A 21,606-nucleotide genomic window follows, 5' to 3' on the forward strand; every position below is an offset into this window, starting at 1 on the left:
TACTCAATTTAGTCCAATTGAATACAATCGTTAGCATTTTGTTTTTATAATAAAAATGTGTACATAAGCAGCATGTGTCATGATTTTAAGGGCAAAATAATAGATTTGCTCAACTTAGTGAGTTAAGCTCAATTAATTCAGTAATTATTTTTTGTCAAAAATACTAATGATATTATCGATTGGACCAAATTAACACAATCTAAAATTAATGGTCAAAATTGAGCCAATTAAAAGTAAAGGGACTAAAATGACATCAGAGGTAAAATGTAGGGACTACTAGTGTAATTTTCCCATTTTTCTATCTATACACCTCAGGTGCTTGAAACGTGTTACAAAATCATTAATTTTAATGCCAAATTTGAGCTGAATGACAAAATTAAAATTGTATTTAAAGTGTAAAAACCGAATTGTTATAATTAAGACAATAGGATCAAAATAAAATTTTGATCAAATTGCAATATTTAAAAGTGTAATTTACCCTTAAAATAATGTTAGTGTAACCACATTTGAATACCATATTTAAATATCATCTAAATAACCGTTTTAAATGACATTATATTAGTTGCAATTTTATTCTATTTAAATATCAGTTGCAACATGAGTAGAGCTTATCAAATCAAATGACATGTGATTAATGTCATATAAAACATCAAATCATGTGTTTTCCAAATATGATATTAAAATTTAGTCACTATAATTACTCTTTATACTATTCTAGTTTCCTTCATTTTTTCCACTTTGGTCATGGGCAACTAGGGTTTCTACCAGGACCACCATAGTAAATGTAGTTGCCCCAATCACCATCATTGCCCATTTGAACATTGTAGCAATTGGATTGCTCAGCAAAAGTGCCAACACCTATAGGAGCTATTAGATGGTTGGAACCATCTACTATCTGGATGTTCTTCATGAAACTTGCTTTTCCAAACCCTTCTTCAGGGAAATGACCACTCCCCATTTGGGTGGTGGTGTGTTGCCCACCTGACTCGAAGTTCAGCACCTCTCCTCCCCACTGAATCTGTGAAGCACTGTCTGCAAGGTATGAAAACAAGGAGGTTGGCCAGTAACCCACTAGCTCATTCCCATATTGCAACCACCAGTCACCACTTCTTGGGTCCTAGCAAATTACAACACCCATTATAAACAAAATCAAAACGATGTTCAAGAGAGAGAAAAAAAAAATAGAGTCCGATAAAATATTAGGAGACTTACGTGTAAGTCCTATTATGTGGACTTATTGTCCAATAGGTCATTAATGACATTTTTCATTATACACTATTAAAATATATCACTAATTGTTAATTTTCAGCAACAGTTTGAAAAATATCACGAAAAATGTCACGAATTATAAGTTTTAGCGATAGTTTAAAAAAATCGTCACAAAAAAGGTCACAAATTTTCAACTTTCAGCAATAGTTTGAAAAATTCATCACAGAAAAATGTCACTAATTGTAAATTTTTGCAACAATTTATAAAAATCATAACAGAAAAAAAGTCACTAATTGTTAACATTAAGTGACATGTAAAAAAAGTCACAAAACATTAGTTTTAGTGACAATTCTGGTATGACTTATTTTCAATAAGATTTGATAGGAATTAAGCCTAATTATTAGAACCTATTGATAATTTACCCTAAAACATTTCAAAAAGTAAAAGTGGAGTTATAAAATGAATAAGTTAGTTTGGCATTGACACTTCTTTGAAATTATGTAATGCTTTTTTAATTTTTAAAATTTTTCAACAAAAATCACTTTTTAATTGTCTAAAAAAAAAAAAATCATTTGTTTAAACTTGAAGAATAAAATAATAAAATCAAACATTTAAAATCAACTATTTATGTAATTATTGCAGTTATTTTGTGCATCACTACTACTAAATATATATACTTGTGTATAAGATAGTAAACAAAGATAGAGACATAAAAAAAAGGCCCTTTGGTGTTGACTTTTTAGTTAAAATCGTTAAAATTTTAAAATATTAAATTAAATTACTGTTTCTATTTTTTTATACATTTTTTATAATAAAAAAATTAAAAAATTAATGAAAATAATCACTTTCCAAACACCCTCAAAAAATAGGTAGAGGGGCGGGTTCCTTTCCCTCCCTACACCCAACCCTCCACCTACCAAAGATTTTGAGAGTGTTTAGAAAGTAACTATTTTAATTGAATTTTTTTTTTATAAGAAATTATACTTTTGCCAACTACTTTGGCCAACTAAATAAATTTTAGTCGCAATAATATCACATTTGCCGACTAAAAAAAATTTAGTAACCAAAAGTTTATACTTTTGCCAACTAACGTAATTTAGTCGCAGACGTGTTGTTTTCCACGACTAATTTGAAATATTAGTCCCCAAAAATAGATGCTAGAGGTTGAAAAAATGGGCGGGGGACGTTAAACTTGTAGCCACCAATGAAATTTAGTTGCAGTTAGCAAAACAACATCATTTTGTTTGTTGGATGCATGCTGGGACAAATAGCTGACTAACACCTGTTGTAGGGAAAACACATATTTGCCGACCAAAAACAACATAGTAGCCAAAAGTTTTTATTTTCCACCACTAATATGATTTAGTCATAGAAATATTGAGTTCTGCGACTAATTTGAAATATGGGTCGTGAAAACTAAAAGCGGCAAGGTGAAAAAAAAAAACAAAAAAACAAAAGAGAGCAGGAACCAAAATAATTTTAGCAACTAATGAATTTTGTCCCGGATATCAAAATGACGTCGTTTTGATGGTTCGCATATCTATTGTATTATGTGGCAACCAAGTGATTGGTCAGAAAAAACAATTAATACTTTTGGCGACTAAATTTGCTAGTCAATGTTTCACTACTCACCAATGTTTTAAAAATCAGACTGGTAAGCGAACTAGAAAAGGGATCGGATAAATGAGTCACTGGTTTAACCGTCAAGCCGAACTGGAATCAAATTGTAACATCACAATTATTTTATAAATATATCAAAAAAATATTTAATAATAACATAAGAATTAAGATACATTTATTTAAATTATTTTTAAATTTTAAGATAAATTTATAATTCAATAAATATATTTATCTTTATTATTTGTAAAATATATTAATTATATGTAATGTTTGAAAGAAAATGTAATAAAAATATGTGCATATACCAAATATAAACAAAAGTTGAATGTGACATGGTGGTTAGTCATACTTCCACGTGGTTCTATGTTCAACTTTCCCAAGCAATATAGTTTCGCAAATTTACATGCCATTTGGCAAAATGGAGGATCCTAGGCCGGTCAATGATTTAGCTTGAACTAGCTTGTTCGGTCCAGTATTCAAAACATTGCTACTCACATTTCAATAATAATGTTTTAACTACTAAATGATTTAGTCGCGGTAGTTATATGTCCAATGACCAAAAGTTTAATCGCCAAATACTTGTTTTTGCCAACTAATAATTTTTTTCAGCCACAGATTACTTTCCCTGACCATGTATTAACGACTAAAGTGACCACCAAAATTTTTTGTTACAAAATGCTTTGCCAATTAAAACAGCCTTTTTACGACTAAAATTTTAGTCGACAAAAAGATAATTTCACCGATGATGACATATTGCTATATTTGGCTTCCCTCCCTAATAAGTCTTCGTTTAGAATGAACTTTTTTAATCTAACTTTTTGACTATTTAACTATTTTAACCTGACTTAAAAAGTTATTTTTGGAATGATGATGGACTTTTTTTAAAATTGATTTAATAGTTGTGAGAGAGAAAAAAAATGATTATAGTTTGAATTTGACATTTTGTCTTATTAGCTAAAATAGCTAATTTTGTCTTTATTGATTATTTTAACTCCAAACTCTCATCCTAAACAATCCCTAAATACCGAAACTTCCCCTCCTCATCATTTCCAAAGCCTTTTGAGTGCTTTTCTATGGTGAAGCCTCTTTTTTCCCCCCATGCTTGTAGGTTGAGAACCACCAGCATTGAGGCACCTCAAACTTAACATTGATTAGGCTGCAGAGGGAAATCCGAGTTGGGCTAGTGGTGCTTGGTCAACAAGTTCCAGTTCTAAATTCGCTCTCAATTGTTCCAACTAAACACAGCCTAATGGATTTTGGTGTTGATGGCTTTTCAGATGCATTGGTCCTTCCATTAGCAAACATGTTGAATTTTGGGCCTTACAAGATGGGCTTGTCATGACAGTCAACCTTAACTTGAGCAGCATCGAATTAAAAGTGATTGTTAGTCCCATTGTGGACCTTCTAAATAACAACAATAATACTCATCATAGACTCATCAACAATATCCTTAATTGCATATTCCACACGAAGAAGTTAGGCTTAACCAGATTAAACACTACTAGTAAGAAGCAAATAATGAACAAATATGATGGCCAACATATGCAACGTGGCGATTTTATTTTCTTTATGTAGCCCCTAATTGTATTTTAAATTAAATAACACTCAAAGCTAGAGGCAACACAAACTATGAAATATGGGTATTTCGACAAACATATTGTATCCGTATTGGGTACTTCTCGGCGTATGGTGTACTTAGTATGGTACTTTTGCATACGTACCCGGTATAGGAAACACGCACTCAAAATTTTTTGTTATTAATTTTTGATGTACACAGACGTACCTAATAAATACTCAAGCCGTATCGTACCTCAGTCAAAATAATATTTTCTTCTACTATAGAAATAAAATTCCTTTTATTAGATTTCTTTTTTATTTGTAGTTTAATGCTTAGCATGATTTTAAAATTAAGCTATGATTTGTAAGTTATTTAATATAATGACATTTAATTTTAATTTATACCTTTACTTTTGAAAAATTCTAATTTACATCCTTTAAAAAGGATACACCATATGCACTTCTAATTATGTCATTTTCTTCTTTAGTTATGACAAATTTTGTTTTTTAGTTATGATTCATGAGTTCTTTAACTACGTCTCATATTGTTTTTAGTTATGACATCATGTTTTTAGTTATGACTCAAAAAATTGAAATTATTTCATTTTTCTTTCAAAAATGCATAGGAGCACTAAAACGGGAGCACTAGGGGAGCATTAATGAGTTGGCTCCCTCCATGATGTGATGGGTGTCTCTGTTGTTGTTGGTTTTTTTTTTTTTTTTTCTTAACATTTTCAGCTGATTCGATATATTAGTGCTGTATTTTTAGAGCTCCTAATCTGCTCCGTTTTTCTTTTTAGTCATCAAAGGTTGTGCACCATAATGTTTCCCGAGGCATTAAATCTTAATTGTAGGTTAGGTCTTAGCAAATTAAATCATTTAATTAATTTTTGTTTTACTTCAAATAAAAAATAAATATTTTTTTACAAACGTACTAAATCGTACCCATACGCTACATTTTTTTTTTTTTTTTTAAATTTACCATATCAATGCACTCACACCTGTGCTTCATACACAAGTGACCAGACTTATTTAATTTTCATATAATACCACTTTAAACATCCCCCCCTAAAAGTAAAAGTAAAAAAATAAAATAAAAAAATAAAAAATAAATCATGAAGGTATGAGCATATGTGATGTCAAAGATTCTGTGAATTTTTCTATAATCTTTTCTTGTTTTAATTTTATTTTTATTTTATTTTTTTTAAACTAAAAAAAAAAAAGATGTTTTAAGGTGTTATCACTACATCCATGAATTCAGGTCTCGAGGTAACTAATTGTCAATCTGATTTAACCCAACTCAAAGGAAGGGGTAGAACTCAACCACACACCACAGACGAGCCTCAGTTTCGACGGGAGTACAGGCGGGGTCTCTAAAGAGAGCCAACTACGAAATAGTAGAATTTGCCCCTCCTGGAAATCGAACCTGGGTCACACCTATGGGGAGAGATGCTTTCCCCACGAGGCCACCAGCACGGTGGTAATCTTTCTATAATCTACTATTTTGAAATTTAGCTATCATTATAGTGGAACAACATTAGAATATTTGTTTTTACTCTATTTTATATAAGAGTACTTTAAATATTTAAGCAATTAAAAAAATAGACTTACGTGTAAGTCTTATTAAATTAATTTATTATCAAATAGGTCTTATGATAATTAATGATATTTTTTATTATATATTCTTAAAAAACGTCACTAATTGTTAATTTATAGCGACAATATGAAAATTGTCACAAAAAAGTCATCAGTTATAAGTTTTAACGACAGTTTAAAAAAATTGTCACAAAAAACATTAGTTATTTTCAATTTTTAGCGACAATTTGAAAATTTTACCATAGAAAACATCAATAATTGTAAGTTTTAGCGATAATTTTTAAAAATCGTGATTAAAAAAAGTCATTAATTGCCAATTTTTAGCAACATACGTAAAAAGTCGTCATGAAAATTATTTTTTGCGACAATTGTGCTAAAACTTATTTTTAATAAGATTTGATGAAAATTAAATCCAACTAATTTATCCTAAAAAAGAAGTAGGTAATGTGAAAGTCCATTGTCTTAATGTATAAAATGTTACCTTCCAAGCTAGTAAGTTGCATTGATATTGGGAAGCATCATAAGCAGAAATAGGGTAGATGGCGGCCCCCAATGCAATTTTATTGCTGGTTTGAATAAAGCCTGAGCAGTGCAGGTTGTAGCACCCTGTGGTTTGATATGTATCTCTCTGTCATTTAACATTAACCAATTTCACCATTAAACACGTGTATTTATATATATTAACACTACCCTGGAGAAAAAAGATAAACTCAAAAAGAAACATTACTGGGAAAAAATTAAAATAATTAAAGACTCACAGTCCAATATGTGAAAAGTCTCGGCTTGTCATCTCCATACATATCTGGAAAAACCTGTTTATTTTTTATTTATTTATTTTCATAGAGAGAAGACATAAATGAGATGAAGTGAAACACAAAGGGAAAATATACTAAAACAAAAAATGTGGAAAGAAAAATAAAGTGTATGACTAATATTTTAAATTTTTTATTTATTTTATTCTATTTTTATTTTTTGTGTGTGTGTGCAGTGTGTGTAGGGATCATCACTCGCAGCAAAGATGATAAATGATAAATTATATTTAGCATTATTAACATGTCAATCTGGCATTACTGTTATCTATAATAGTTAGGTTTTTACACTTTCTGTCAAATGATAATGTAACCATTTCGTCTGTTTGATATAAATGACATTGAATGAAAATATTCACCCAAAAAAAACATTGAATGAAAATTGGCATGTGTGTCACATTTGACATTTATTTAAGGGCATAAATAAAATGACAAATTACATTAATAATTTTTACATTTTACCTTTTGTGTCATTTAGGACACTATCATTTCAATTAGGTCAATTTTGATCTTTAATTTTAAATTTTGTATCAATTTGGTTCAATTGATAATGACAATTAATATTTTTAAAAGAAAATAATCACTGAGTTTGTTAAGATTAGCTCACTAAGTTAAATAAATTTATAATTTTGCCTATAAAACATTGTACGTGCCACTCATGTATAGATTTTTCATTTGAAAAAAGAAAAAAAGAAAAAGAAAAACTAACAATTTTAATTAATTGGACAAAATTTAGACAAAATTGTAACATCAAAATCGAACTAATTGAAATTATAAAGACCAAAATAACATAAAGACTAAAAAGTAGAACTTTGGTAAAAGTGAATGGTGCAAAATGAGACTTTGATGAAAGTAAGGATGCTAATCAAATGAGGAAATGCAGTAATAATTTAGATTATGCGTAGCATTTTTCATTATTGAAACAAAAGGGAAGAATAACAAGAAAATCTACAATATAATCAAATTAATGTGAAAGTGTACCTGCCAACCAGCTTCAACAGTGTTGATATCTGAAGGATAAGAACCTGCTATGATCCAGAGCTGGGACAAGCTAAATTCCTTGGATTGCTGGAGTATGGGTTTCCAAACATTCATGGTTGCCTTTGTTCCATAATACTCGTCTCCTTGAACAAAACCTATTGCATGCTAAAACAACTCCAAAATAACATAAATAAAAATCATAAATAGAAAAAAAAAAAAAAAAAAAAGCACAAGGGTTGGGATTCTCTCTAGTTGACTTTCTTAACTAATCACAAACTCATCTCAATAATCTAAACTGTTTATCTTGTGAAGTTCTCCAAATAGATCACTTATGTAGAAAATCATATTAATAGGAAAATTGTAGTCCCATGGATAGATCATATAGTCATCAAAAAACTTAACGGTCTTTTCTCAACAAAAAAACAAAAAATGGCAGTAATCCAATTATAATTATAATTACAATAACATGACAAGTGATGCCAAATCACTGAAATGGTCGAAATAAAGCATGCTAATGGCTTGAATACTCAAAACTAACAAGCTAGATTGCATGGTGGCTATACAAAGCATGGCATATGTGACCCAAGCAACCAAAATCAGACCTCAAGCATGGTAAAACAAAGTTAAAAGCTTCTCAAAGTTAAGCCAAAACATGTAAACATGGTGGTCTAAACACAAGGTGTATGTTAAGGCAAATGAGGGGATTGCAAAGCAAGTATATGAAGCATGTAAGAGCCGACTAAACCCACCCAAAAAAGAGTCATGGCATGTTAAAACAACACCAAAAACCCACTGAAATGAGGTCAACATAAGCTAAGCAAACATGCTATTATGGTGAGCCAACAATGCAAGCAAATGAGACACAAAGGGAGGGGGTGTCCCTCCCCTATTCAAGACTTCAAAACCACTTTTCTACCACTGAAAATCCTTTGGATTTCAGTGGTGAGAAGGTCAAGACCAAAAGGGTTCAAAGCTCAAAAAGAAGGTCACAAAAAAAGGCCAAACAAGGCCTAAGAGGGGATAGACAACCCCCAACCCAAAAGTAACCTTAAACAAACATATTTAGCATATAAAAACAGAACTTTTTTCAGTTGGACACTAAGCTTAAAACAGTATGCAAGTATTGCTAAAAGCTTAAGAAAAAATGGAAAATAAAAGAGTAGTTACTCACCCTTGAAGAACACTTTAAGAACACCAATTCTAACACCTCCTTTTGATCAAAACCAACTCAAAAACTCTGAAAACAACTCCTTAGCACCTCAGTAACTAAGGGATAGTGTACCACTAGGTGCTTTAGTGCCAAAATATGAACAAAACACCCTTTAGAACACTATTACACACACAACTATATAAAGAGAGGAGATATAAAGAGAGAGTGATATATATATTCTATATCAGTTGGCTGAACCTCTAGAAAGGGAGGGGAGGCTCTCCTCTTATAGGAAATCCAATTCCAAGCTTCCAAGGGAAGCTAAGTGCATGGATGAAATCCCTCCATACATGTGTATGGAGGGTAGAGTTTGTGCTCACCAGCTGGCACAACTGGCATGCACAATGCCTGAAAAAGGCAAAGAAAATGCCTCGGCCAGAAAAAGTGGCCGATCAACCAAGAAAATGGCTGGCCGACCAACACAAACCCGAATTCTGCCATCCTTTTTAGGCATTGGAACAATGTTAGCTAACCAAGTCGGATACTCAGATACAAGTAAGAACCCTGCGTTGATTTGTTTGGTTATTCCTCTTTGATTTTAAATGCCCAATTTGGACGAACCTTGCGGAGTTTTTGCTTGACTGGTCGGTCCTTGGGGTTGAGAGGGATCCTATGCTGTACTATCTCAGGATTGATTCCAGGCATGTCTTCGTAGGACCACATAAAAACATCTTTGAAATCTCTTTAATAAAGTGATTAATCGCTTGCGCTCCTCCAAAGACAATGTGGAACCAATCTAGACTAAGGGTGGATCTTTCTCAGTACCTACATTAATTGACACAATCTCATCCAGTAAGGGTCTAGCACACCTTTCCTCCTCTCAATCAAATAAAGTTTTTAAAGCCCAAGGAATTTCTTCCTTTTCGTTTTCATCAAAGTTTTGAAAATCACTGTCAGTACAGCAAACTAAGGGCACAGAAAAGTAAGCAAAGTCCACTGCACTTTCATTCATAATGTCAGGGTCCTCGGTTACAATTGACTCAAAAGAAAAACTGAAAGACGACCAGAACAGGACTTTGGCACCCAAGTTACCACCCCTAGAAGTGCCAGACTCTGACTCAATAGACTAACTTGAATCCGATTAAGACTCGACAGACTTAGTGGAATCAGACTCAGACTCATTATCCGATTTAGAACTTTTAATAGAGCCCCTTATGAACTACCAAACCAATCGTGGAGCCTCGGCTATGTCCAAAATGAGATTGGTGCAATCAACTGTTTGTCCATCCTCGATCACAGAAATGGCAACATTATCTCCCAAGTTAGTAGGCTCAACCCCGGCGTTGGAATCTGCCAGGAAGTCAACCACTGTTATCCCCAAGAGTTTCTCTTCACTCCTCTCCGAACTACTACTTCTTTCCTGCCCCACATCAATACTCAAATAGATCCACTCATCCTCATCATCTGAGAACTGGTGATTGAAGAAAATCTCAAACCCAGAGTATCTCTTCCTTGTTTCTTGTTCGATCTACGACTCTGGGAATCTATAGAAGGGGAAGTCTTCTCATTGATAGAAAAAGCATCCATTTAGAGTCCCTCTAATTGGCTCATGGATTACTTCAAACCACCTCCCGGCACTTTTCACCTTAATTCTCTCTCTCACGTTATCTCTTTTCTTCTTCCAATCCTCTTCAGTCGGCTCGTATCCCAACCTGAAAGCATGAGGGTTATGGTTCACTTCTCTGGCAGTAGCATTTCCTTGCCTTCCACTTTTACCCAATCTCAATCCGGGAAGATGTCCTTGTTTGTTCGTCATTTATATGGTCTGAGCGCTTACATAGTTCCCCCATCTTCTGCCATGATAGTCTACACCAATCGTGCCTCTACTCTGTCCTAGCTTGGGAATGATCTAGAGTTTCACTATTTCAAACAAGCGGCATCACAACATCCTAACAAATAAGAGAGTATCATGTCCTATTTTTGAGAAGTCACTAGGGCTAACTATATGCACTAGGCCGATTGGTCAAAAGGGTACCTCAACAAGATTAGCTAATATACCTCTCACACCTAACACTGAGAAGTGAAAGGAGGATCAAACGGTATGACAATAATCCATATCCGAGGGTTGTGTTTCCAACATAGCAGAGACCACGACCGGCCAAGTTTTTTAGGCAAGCCTCCAGCAAGCCGTCTAGGAATAGCAGATGAAAAACACTGTGACTTATAAGCACCAATGCAAATGCAATGCAATGAACATATATATGTTAATGAAATCTCACATCATAAAGTTCAAGTCAAGTTCTCTTTTTCTCCCCAGCAAAGTTGCCAGAAACGATAGCTAATTTTTCGCGCTCCTTGGACGGGTTTAGCCTCCTCGGATGCGATTCCCTACAGTTCAGACTCCCGTGGTCTTGAACCTGGTTTCACAAGTGCAATGTGAAATAAAGAAAACAAAAGTTCAAATCTGGCCAATCCTAGAAAAATTTACTATCCACAAGAAATGTCAAAAATGGACTGTATTGCCAGATTTTAGAGTTGCTACCTAATATTTTTTGGGAGAATTAGAAAACCCGTAACTCGTGCCAAAGGCCACTTGTCCGTAATAACCAAAGTTATCTTGGTTCGGGAACTTAGGTATTAGAGGGGAATGTCATGAATTTAGCACCCTATTCACCCAATAAAAGATGGCCTTTACTATATCATGATGTGATTTTTATTAACATTATATGCTCATGTTCTGATTATTAATATGCTAACATTACTACGTGAGGCAAGCAAGTATAGACTACGTCACTTACTTTGGAATGCTTTGATTTCATGCAATCTTTTGAAAGAGCTTGAAATACGCAACTCAAAGGAAAAATGAGTTTGTATATACAATGTTCAAAGTTTATTCTAACTTAAGCAAAATAGCCTCCATCCACAAGCATTCATAGAGTTATTTCATTTAAGCACGTAGCCTCATGGTAGTTATGTTTTGGCATGGTAACATAAACACACGTACATGTTATGCTAAAGCAAAAATTGCTCACCCAAAATATCCAAGTCAAGCCAAAGAACAAGAAGATAGTTAGGGAAATACATGATCCTAAGACTAATACAAAGCATAAAAAATGCAACTAATAGATTTGGCTATTAGCATGACATGTGGATCAACTCAAAAGCATGCGGTAGAGCACATAAGCGAGTAAGAAATGATGATGTCAAGTATGATGAGCTGAACTTTTATGCATGCGAAACTGGATCATGGAAATGATAAAGGAAAACATGATGCTAGACAACCACAGTAAGCATGTAAATAAAAAGGAGAAAGAAATAGGGGTTGGAAGACATACATCAGAGGTTACAAATTTTCCCTCTTACGAGAGGGTCTGAATGCCCTAATTAACTAATTATTTCAAACCCATATAAACTAACTAATTATTACAATACAAATGAATGAACTAGTTAATACAAAATATCAAATGAATGAACTAATTAATACAAAAAATAAATGGCTATGGATGAAGGAGTGGCTGGCCGGCCACTGCTTCTAAAGAAGGACCTACTGCAACAGAACTGAAACAGAGCAAAAATAGAGGCTTCCAAGGGATGTTCATCCTTCTTGCTCTCCCCTGTCATGAAAATTCTCAAGGAGAGAGCAGGTTTGCTTCACAAATCATCAAATATCCCAAAGGTATTTAGATGATAATTAGTGAAGCAATGGGACGGACATTGATGGATACAAAACTAAGGCTAATCTAAGAAAAAAGCAATCAAAGAAATGGCTAAAACCTACTGAATCTCAAACAAGAGTAAGTGAGTACTCAAGTTTAGAGAGAATAGGTTTCGAGAAAGCCATTTTTGAAAGCTAAGCTTATATACAAGAAACTTATATACAAGAGATTACATCATTGAAATAAACAAAGAGGCTCTTCTTCCTACTCATGGAAGATGGATTAAAATCCATTTCCATGCTTCAAAAGGAACTAGAAGAGAGCCTCTAATGACTCCGATGAAAGAGAACTCATATAGCTTCAAAGCAAGATTAAAACAAGACTAAGCAAAATGAAATGAAATCCATAAAGAGATGGTTGTAAGCTCATCTTCCTACTCATGGAATATGGATAGAACATCCATTTCCATGCTACAAAGATGGAACTAGAAGAGAGCTTTACAACATCTTAAAAGAACAGAGATATAAGACAAGAGTCAAACTATCTATATAAGCTTTAAACACATATATAAAGTTGATATTCAATCAAAAACTACCTAAAACAGTGCTGAAATTGAAAGAAAAGAAGCAAGAACATGAAGAACAACAAGAGAGCAATACTAGGGCATAAGCCTATGGAAGGGTGGCTAAACCTTCCACCTTCAACAAGGTTTAAATCATATTCTTAAGCCTAAAATACTCTGAAAATCAGTATTAAAATGAAGAACAAGAAATTAAAAAGAAAAAAAGAATAGGTAATGAAAGGAGTTGAAAGATCAACCTTTAGAGAAGAGGAGGAGTTTCTTGGTTCACAAACTTCAATCCAAATACTATCAAGAATCTGAAATCAATCTCAAAGCTCCACCAAAAGTTTCAAATTCAACCTTCAATGGTGTATCTATGGTGTTTATATATCAAGAGGGTAGAGAAGGTTTAAATATCTTTGGAAAATGTTTGTTCACTAAGTTTCTTCATCCCAAACACTGAGGGCAGGTGTTGTATTTATAGAATTTCGGAGTTTTACGTCGAAAATATCTAAAAAATGACAATTGGCTTGGAGCTTGTGCATGGACGTAGCTGACAGTTATAAAATATCTGCTGCGCTGAACATGGCTAGCCGACCATAAGGAGGTCTGGCCGGCCTTATGAAAGTGGCCTACCGGCCATCTGTTGGCCTGCTACTCTTTGGCTAGCCAGGCTAGAAGAAAAATGGTTTTGGTCCAAAAAGGGATATAAGGTTCCGGTTTTGAAGCTCAAAAGTGAATTCCTTTTGCTAAAGATTTGAAGAATTTGAACAGCGTAACGTTTTATCATTGAGTGCTTAGACTGAAGCGCCCAAGTCTTAAGGGCAGTCACAAATGGGATGTCGACAGTCTATAAGATCAAAACTCGTTCTAATGGCACTATTGAACAGTACAAAAGCACACTTAGTTGGTCGAGGCTTCACTCAAGAGTATGGCATTGATTATGAGGAGACATTTCCTCCTATTGCGTACCTTACCTCTGTTCGTAGTCTCATTGCCATTGGTGTTGTCCACAAGTGGGGCCTATATCAAATGGATGCCAAAAATGCCTTTCTCAAAGGGGATCTCATTAAAGAAGTATATTTGCAACCTCCTCCCAGCCATCATCCTTCTCAAAAGGTCTGTAAACTTTGGCGTACACTCTATGGTCTCAAGAAAGCTCATCGCACTTGGTTTTCCAAGTTTAGTAGCACTATTGCACAGTGGCTTTGCTTCTAGTCCATATGATTCTACTATTTTCATTCGCAAGACTGATCATGGCACCACTCTTCTTATTATTTATGTTGATGGTGTAGTTGAGTTAAAGGACTCTCTCGTAAGTCATTTTAAGATGAATGATCTAAGGCCTCTCAGCTATTTTTTAGGTCTTGAAATCTCTTTTGACTCTAGTGGCTATTATGTCTTTCAAGCAAAGTATGTCTCTAATCTACACCCCCATGCTGGTCACACTGATAGCAAGATTACCTACATAACTCTTGAGACAAATGCTTGTTTCACTCATCTAGACAACATTCCTTTCTCTAATGCTACACTTTATCGGCATTTAGTTGTCACTCTTGTCAGTTAGTTTTTGGCATTTTCACACTTCACTCATTATGCTATTGTCCTTCGTATCCTTTGATACGTAAAAGGTACTTTATTTCGTGGACTTCATTATTCTACTCATTCTATCTTGGGGCTACATGCCTATATTTTGATATCGATTGGACAGGTGATCTTATTAATCGTTGCTCTACCACTGGATATTGTTTCTTTCTTGGTAATTCCTTTATTTTCGAGCGCAGCAAGAAGCAAACAGTTGTTTCTAGATATAATATTAAGGCAGAATATCATATCCTTGAGGATACTACGCAAGAATTATTACGGCTTCGCTGGTTACTTAACGATTTGGGAATTATTCATTCCTTCACTACTGTCTTTTGTTGTGATAACCGAGGTGCGATTCAAATTGCTCACAACTAGGGGTGTTCAAATAAAAGATTAGCCAACCAATTTGAACCAAATCGACCAATCAGAACATAGAACAGACGATTTCGAGTCCTTGAACTGCAGTTTGGACTTTTCAAATGTTGTTGAGATTTGGTCGAGTGCCGATTTTAGCAAAATCGAAATTGGTTAACCCGATAGGATCGTAATTTGTTTATATTTTATATTTATATCTATCTGTGTGTTCCCATTTGATAGGTTAGTATGAGGACTCTTATCTTTTCAAGACTTTAACCTTTATCTTCCCAAGAAATTGATTACACTAACTCATTATGTTAGTGTTATGCTCTCCGTATTCAACATTACCATCTCATTTCTTTTCTCTTTCTCTATTCAATTCAATACACCGCTTACACACTGTCTCCTTCTATTCAATTCATCATTGATTCTTCCACTATCCCTCTCAAAAACCCAATTGCACCTCTCTCTCTCTCTCTCTCTCTCTCTCTCTCTCTCTCTCTCTCTCTCTTTATTTATCTATTCAATTTATCACTAATTGTTCTTCCATTTCTCTCTCAAATACCCAAATGAATCATGACATTTGAACTCTAGAACTCTAAATTTCTCTCTACTCTCTCCGTCTCATACCCTCTTACGCATGGAGATCGTAATTCTAATCTACATCTATGGCTACTGGGCACAAGGGAAAAAGATATTGTTGCAAGAAGGAGCAGTGGTAGCCGCTGAAAAAAAGAAGTAAGTAATGGAAACTATTGTATGTAAATATTATCGATCACAAATCTATATAATACAAGTCTTTGTCATTCTTTTTTTTTTTTATGGTTTATTTCCTCTACTCTTCTCAAAGATCTATGTATGTAAATATATATATATATATATATATATAGATGTATGTATATACTAAGGTTTAAAATGGAATGGAAAACTGGAAAACTGGAAAACCAATATTTTGGGATCATACAATACATAGTGGCCAAAGTTAGATCTACAATTGTATTTTGCTTCTTTTTTTTTTTTTCTTTTGCTTGTTTGATATAGTTCGGTTTCGTCCGATCCGACCACGAAACTAATCAAATTGAGTTCTACAATTTCGACGCATACATTAGTTGATAAAGGGTGAGCTTTTTTTTATCCGATATGGTCGAGTCGGGTGACCATTTTTTGTAAACCCGGTTCGACTTGACCCATGAACAGCCCTACTCACAATAATGTGTTTCATGATGGTACCAAACACATTCAGATCGATTGTCACTTTATTCGTGAGTATGTTGTTCGTGGTACTATTTGCCTTCGTTCTGCTTCTTCTATTGATTAAACTGCTGATATCTTCACCAAAACGCATCCACCTTGATGTTTTCATGCTTTATTTTCCAAACTCAAGTTGTTGTCTACTCAACCACCTTGAGTTTGAAAGGGAATGTTAGAATATATTCTATATATATATATTAGATATTAATATATGTATACTATATTATATATATAATTCCATTTATAGAGGATTTGATTTAGTTAGATTCAATTCCATTCTATTACTATAGATAAGTTATTTGTATTACCATACTTACGGCTTGTCCCACATGTTGTGAGGTAATCTTGATTCACTGCCAACCTAAATGAGAATTTTCTTATTCCACCGGCCAAGCTAAGAGTAGGACCACGGAAGCTGAAATCAAGGGTTCAACTATGGCTACAACTGTTTGAAATTTATAGTCTTAGTTGTATTTGCATTTAATGGTTTTACATTGTTTAATTTATCTATAAATAGCCTATGTATCGTAGAGATCAGAGTGTGGGAAAAAGAAGAGAGTTAGAGAGTAAGAGTATGTATCTCCTCTCCATTGTATTCTCAAATATATAAGTGAAATAAATTTGCTTTGATTATAAATCCTCTCTCTTGTATTTGTTTTTGTGAATCACCATAAGTGATTTGCACCTTACTCCCTCCATCACCACACAGCATGGCATTGGTAATGATTCTACTACGGTGCCACAAATTCGCAAGCTAATACTAAGTAATCATTGTTGTTCACTGGATTTCGGAGGAACTACCCACTATATAAAGGACCTTATATTAATATGTATATTATTTAATTTAATATATATTCACTCATTCTCTCATTTGTTTATCATATTTAACTGCATGCATACATATATGGATGCACAAAGACTGTATATGGTAGTGGTTGTACCTCGTGACCACTTAGATTGATGGGTTCAGGTTCCGTAAACATTGTTGGTTTAGGGATGGTTCCATGCTGCTTCTTTCCAAAACTCTTGATAGAGCTTGCTCTGAGTATTTCCTTCATTTTTGTTCTTCTAATGGGAATAGTTTCTTCTGGGCACCTTCCATTTAAGTGCCATAGCTGAGTAATTGACTTTGATATTCCTTCATTGGAGTTTGGAATGGATTGCTTGTTCTCTTCAAATAGCCCTTCTGGGTGATAACTTGGCCTCATCTATTATTGGCACAAAACACTCCATTAGAAATGGGTAAGCTTTAGCCCAAACAGTAAGGCTCTTGTAGTTAGTATCTGGAACAGATTTGAGAAACAAAAATGTTAAAAATGGGTAAATTTTAACTCTAATTGTAAGACTTGTAGTAAGTGTCTGAATTGGTGAGGTGGTCCATCCATTAGGCAGTTAAAAAGTTCTCAAGTTTTTAACAAAAGGTCTAATGAGCGAATCTTTTTATATTTTTTTTATTTCTTCGAGTTTAAAAATAAAGTTGAAAAGGTCTCATGTGCTCAAATCATTCCATATTTGTACTTAAATCAAATATATAAAAGACATATGTACTAAAATATTGTAGATAAAATGAAATTTATATTTTAGCCCCAAAAATTGTCATGTGTTAGAAACCTAACATCCTCTCTCTAAAGTTGATTGTAAGAACTTATTTATTAAGTGGGCTAAACATATTATCAATTGAAAAAATATGTTAGAAAACTTTTATTGTAAAAACTTTATTGGTAATTTAGCATCTTTCAAAAACAATAAAAATTAAGTTTATATAAAAAAATTTACTATTAGAAAATTTAATTAATTTCATTTAAATTTAAATAAATATCAGATTGCCTCCATTTAAAATTTCACTTGATACCACCACAATAAGTTGAGCTGCCTTGCTAGTGCAAATTCGAGTCACATAATAAATAATTTCTCCACAAATATAGATAATATTGTGCATATCTTACTGATTAAAAAAAAAAAAGTTACATATATCTTCTCCTTCACTTATGCTATGTATCACTTTTTTATATTTCCTCATATGCCCAAGTTTGAATGAATGGGTCATTTGGCATGTTATTAAAATCATGTCAATTTTTTAGTTCCACACAAGTTATCACGTGCACCCAACATTAAAATTTGTACGAGACCATATAAATTTAACACGAAAGGTTATTTTGTGCATATAAAAGTAGTGCATATGTGGTACGCACCTTATATACAAAAATTATAACATTTTGTTATTCACAAAAAAATATAACTTTTATCACAAAAAATACACCTTTCACCACAAAAATTTTAACTTTTTTTATGATGTGCGTTTTTTTAGAGGGGTACATTGTTATAATTCCGAAATTTTATATATCTACCATCATATTGACAAAATTAATTCAAACTAATCAAATTGCAACCAAAAACAAAATATTGGGACATTAATAGCATAGCTTCAATAAAATAGTCAATAAAACTCATATATTTTTTACTCACCGATGTGGACTTATAATATAATTAATTTAGATTATGCTTCGGTTTTTAAAATTCATTATTGCATGACACATAAATTAGAATTTTTTTTTTTATAAAATCTACTTAGTTGGTATGATATTTTCTTTCTAAAAGACTGAAAAATTTGTATAAATTTGATTGCTATTTTTACCTCTAATGTAAACCCCAAAATTAATTTTTTTGTTTCACTGGATTCAATTTTTATAATCCAAATACATGTATTACTAAGCCTTTTTGGAAGTCTGAGTGTAGCTCCGCCCTTGAGTATGTCAACTTATTATTATTGATGTAATGAGTCCCACTACTCATAATTTTCTCTAATACACTGTTTACATATGACATGATACACTAAACGTGGTATTAAGGGAAAAATGTTATGCACCATGAAATTGTGTTTTGAATTTTATCTTGAATATGAGATGAATGGTATAAATTTAAAATTGGTGAGATGTCATATTTGAAATATTATGATTTATAGATGTGCTTTTCTACCTAATATATATTTTTTTTAAATTCCTTATATTATTGATAAAAAAAAATGATAAATGTAGTACTATTGCTTGTACTTAACAACCGACTTTACCACAGCCGTAAGTTTTTTGTTTTTAGCCAAAATTCATTTTACCCGTTTGACTTCAAAGCACACCCCCTATCATTTAAAAATAGATGGAAAGACCCATGTGACTTTGATCATCTTCCAATTAACTTCCCTACCATTATTTATTCTATCAAACTTGACATAATTTACAGAACGCGTGCCAACTTTGAGAGCGGATACAAAAAGCAATGTCAAATTCTATTATAAAAGTTCAAATTTGTCCTTTCTTCATTTTCTTCATCTTCTCCCTACTTCAAAACTCAAACCCAAACCCTAATACACTCAGGTTATGTTTGATCCACAAGACTAATAATGAGGTATTAATAATACTATCAAAATTAGTGTGGTATTCATTATCCAATTGAATTAATAGGATAAATTATCCATTGGATTAATAATTCTACCCCTACCCCATTACTAATAATCCTACAAATTTGTTGGATTAATTATCCATTGGATTAATAATCCTAAACCAAAATGTTAAAACAAATATAGGATAATTAATAATCTCAATCTCATACTTTAATCCATCCAATCAAACATGCCCTCAATTCCTCCATCCACTTCCCTCTTCCCCAGCCCGCTCCCTCTCTCACATCCAACCATTTTCTCACACTAATCACTGCCAACTATCTCCATCCCAAATCCATGATTTGTTCATATCGATTTTTTGTTTATTTGCATCAATAGAATGAAGACGCGGGCAGTTGCAATATTGAGGTAATGGTGGTAATTGAGAAGTAATATTGCACATATTCTAGAAAGAGATTGGACAGATTTAAAGATTCAATTAAACAGGATCTCCCCTCCACTGATTTGCAGCTTCATTAATTCACAAATACCCAATAACAAATAAAACCTTCACCACTACCAACAATAAATCTTTCCCCTGCTATTTTTCATAAATAGATATATATGTATGTATATATTTATATGTATGTATGTATATATTTATTGTTTAAATTTTGATGCTACTTCCATTAAAATTCAATGCAGAAATATTTTTGATTCAATTAAATATAAAAGTACAATAAGATTTCCATTAAAATTGATGGTGGTGCTTCTGTTGAATACATAAGTGGTGATTGTATTTTTTTTTTTTTGTTAATAGAAGAAGAAAGGAGAAATACACTGTTACAGAAATGAGGATAAAGAAGTCCTTTTGCATTTTTTGTTAACAGTGTTAATTATGCATTTTGGTCTAAAACCACATTGAAGGCATTTGCATATTTTTAAAAAACAGAAGGGTAAAATGTTCTGGAGCAATACCACAGGATGTAAAGTGAATTTTTTTTTTTTTTTTAATACATCATTAGAAACCAACACACACACAGTGAGGGAGAGAGGTAACCTGAATGGTGTGGTTCTTGAGTAAAGGATGGTCAAACGCTGGCTGATGAGAGATATGGACACAGTCGATTATATCTCCATCTGGACTCTGTTTTTTTTTTTTTTTTTTACAACAAAACAATAATGGAAAATCAGTACATACATACATACATACATACATACAAAAACATGAAAGAGAGAGAGAGAGAGAGAGAGAGAGAGAAGAAAAGGGTGTTGGAGAGAGGACCTTGATGGATTTAAGAGCAGGCTTGTTCAACTGCATCAACTGCATGTAAACATCATCAAGTTTATGACCAGAAATGCTTACTATGCCACCATAACACAGTGGCAGCAGCACTACTATAAGCACCAATAACCACCGCCGCACCACCACAAAAACACCATAAGTGATCATGATGATGAAAACAATACAACTCTCTCTCAACACTGACTCTGCTACTTCTTATCCTACAAGTTCGTACCCAAACATGAATTCCTCTATAAATAGCAATCAACAATGGCCCCATTTGGTGTAACTATTAAAACAAATTATAGATTATACCTTAATAGATTATAAATTATGACTTTAATCAGAAGCTGTTAATCTGTTCGGTGTAATTATTGGATTATAAATTCAAGTTGCTGAGTAGTGTTTGTTAAATAAGCTGTAAAGTAACTTATTCAATTAACTTTTATTTTTTATTATTCACTACTTGTCTACATTTCTCATAAAAATAATAATAATAATCTATAGTTTATTTGGGTCTTTTTCTATTTTTAAAAAAATAAAAAATAAAAAAATCTAAGAGTATAACTGTAAATTAACATGTCAACAATAGAAGTTGATAATCAGAAATAAG

The 21,606-nt window shown here is 32.9% G+C and overlaps 1 protein-coding gene across 1 annotated transcript; it reads right to left on the reverse strand.

Annotated features, from left to right (window-relative positions):
- Positions 1 to 742: 742 nt before the first annotated feature.
- LOC114274994 (protein neprosin-like) lies at positions 743 to 21,161 on the reverse strand. The gene is made up of 7 exons (XM_082913207.1): positions 20,994 to 21,161; positions 20,769 to 20,855; positions 17,277 to 17,543; positions 7,773 to 7,937; positions 6,741 to 6,794; positions 6,464 to 6,610; positions 743 to 1,117 (listed from the first exon to the last, which is right to left on the reverse strand). Exons 1-7 carry the CDS (start codon positions 21,159 to 21,161, stop codon positions 743 to 745), a joined length of 1,263 nt encoding a protein of 420 aa, XP_082769333.1.
- Positions 21,162 to 21,606: the final 445 nt, after the last annotated feature.

Source organism: Camellia sinensis, chromosome 2, assembly GCF_055761805.1.
Source record: "Camellia sinensis isolate YWXY chromosome 2, ASM5576180v1, whole genome shotgun sequence".
NCBI classification, from domain to species: domain Eukaryota; kingdom Viridiplantae; phylum Streptophyta; class Magnoliopsida; order Ericales; family Theaceae; genus Camellia; species Camellia sinensis.

What these genes read in the sequence shown, in the direction of transcription:
- LOC114274994 (XM_082913207.1), bottom strand. Translation starts at nt 21,161, where the DNA reads ATGATCACTTATGGTGTTTTTGTGGTGGTGCGGCGGTGGTTATTGGTG. An exon ending in CTGCTCTTAAATCCATCAAG is followed by an intron (nt 20,856 to 20,993) that starts GTCCTCTCTCCA and finishes AAAAAAAAACAG; the next exon opens with AGTCCAGATGGAGATATAAT. An exon ending in CTGTTGAAGCTGGTTGGCAG is followed by an intron (nt 6,795 to 7,772) that starts GTACACTTTCAC and finishes AAAAATAAACAG; the next exon opens with GTTTTTCCAGATATGTATGG.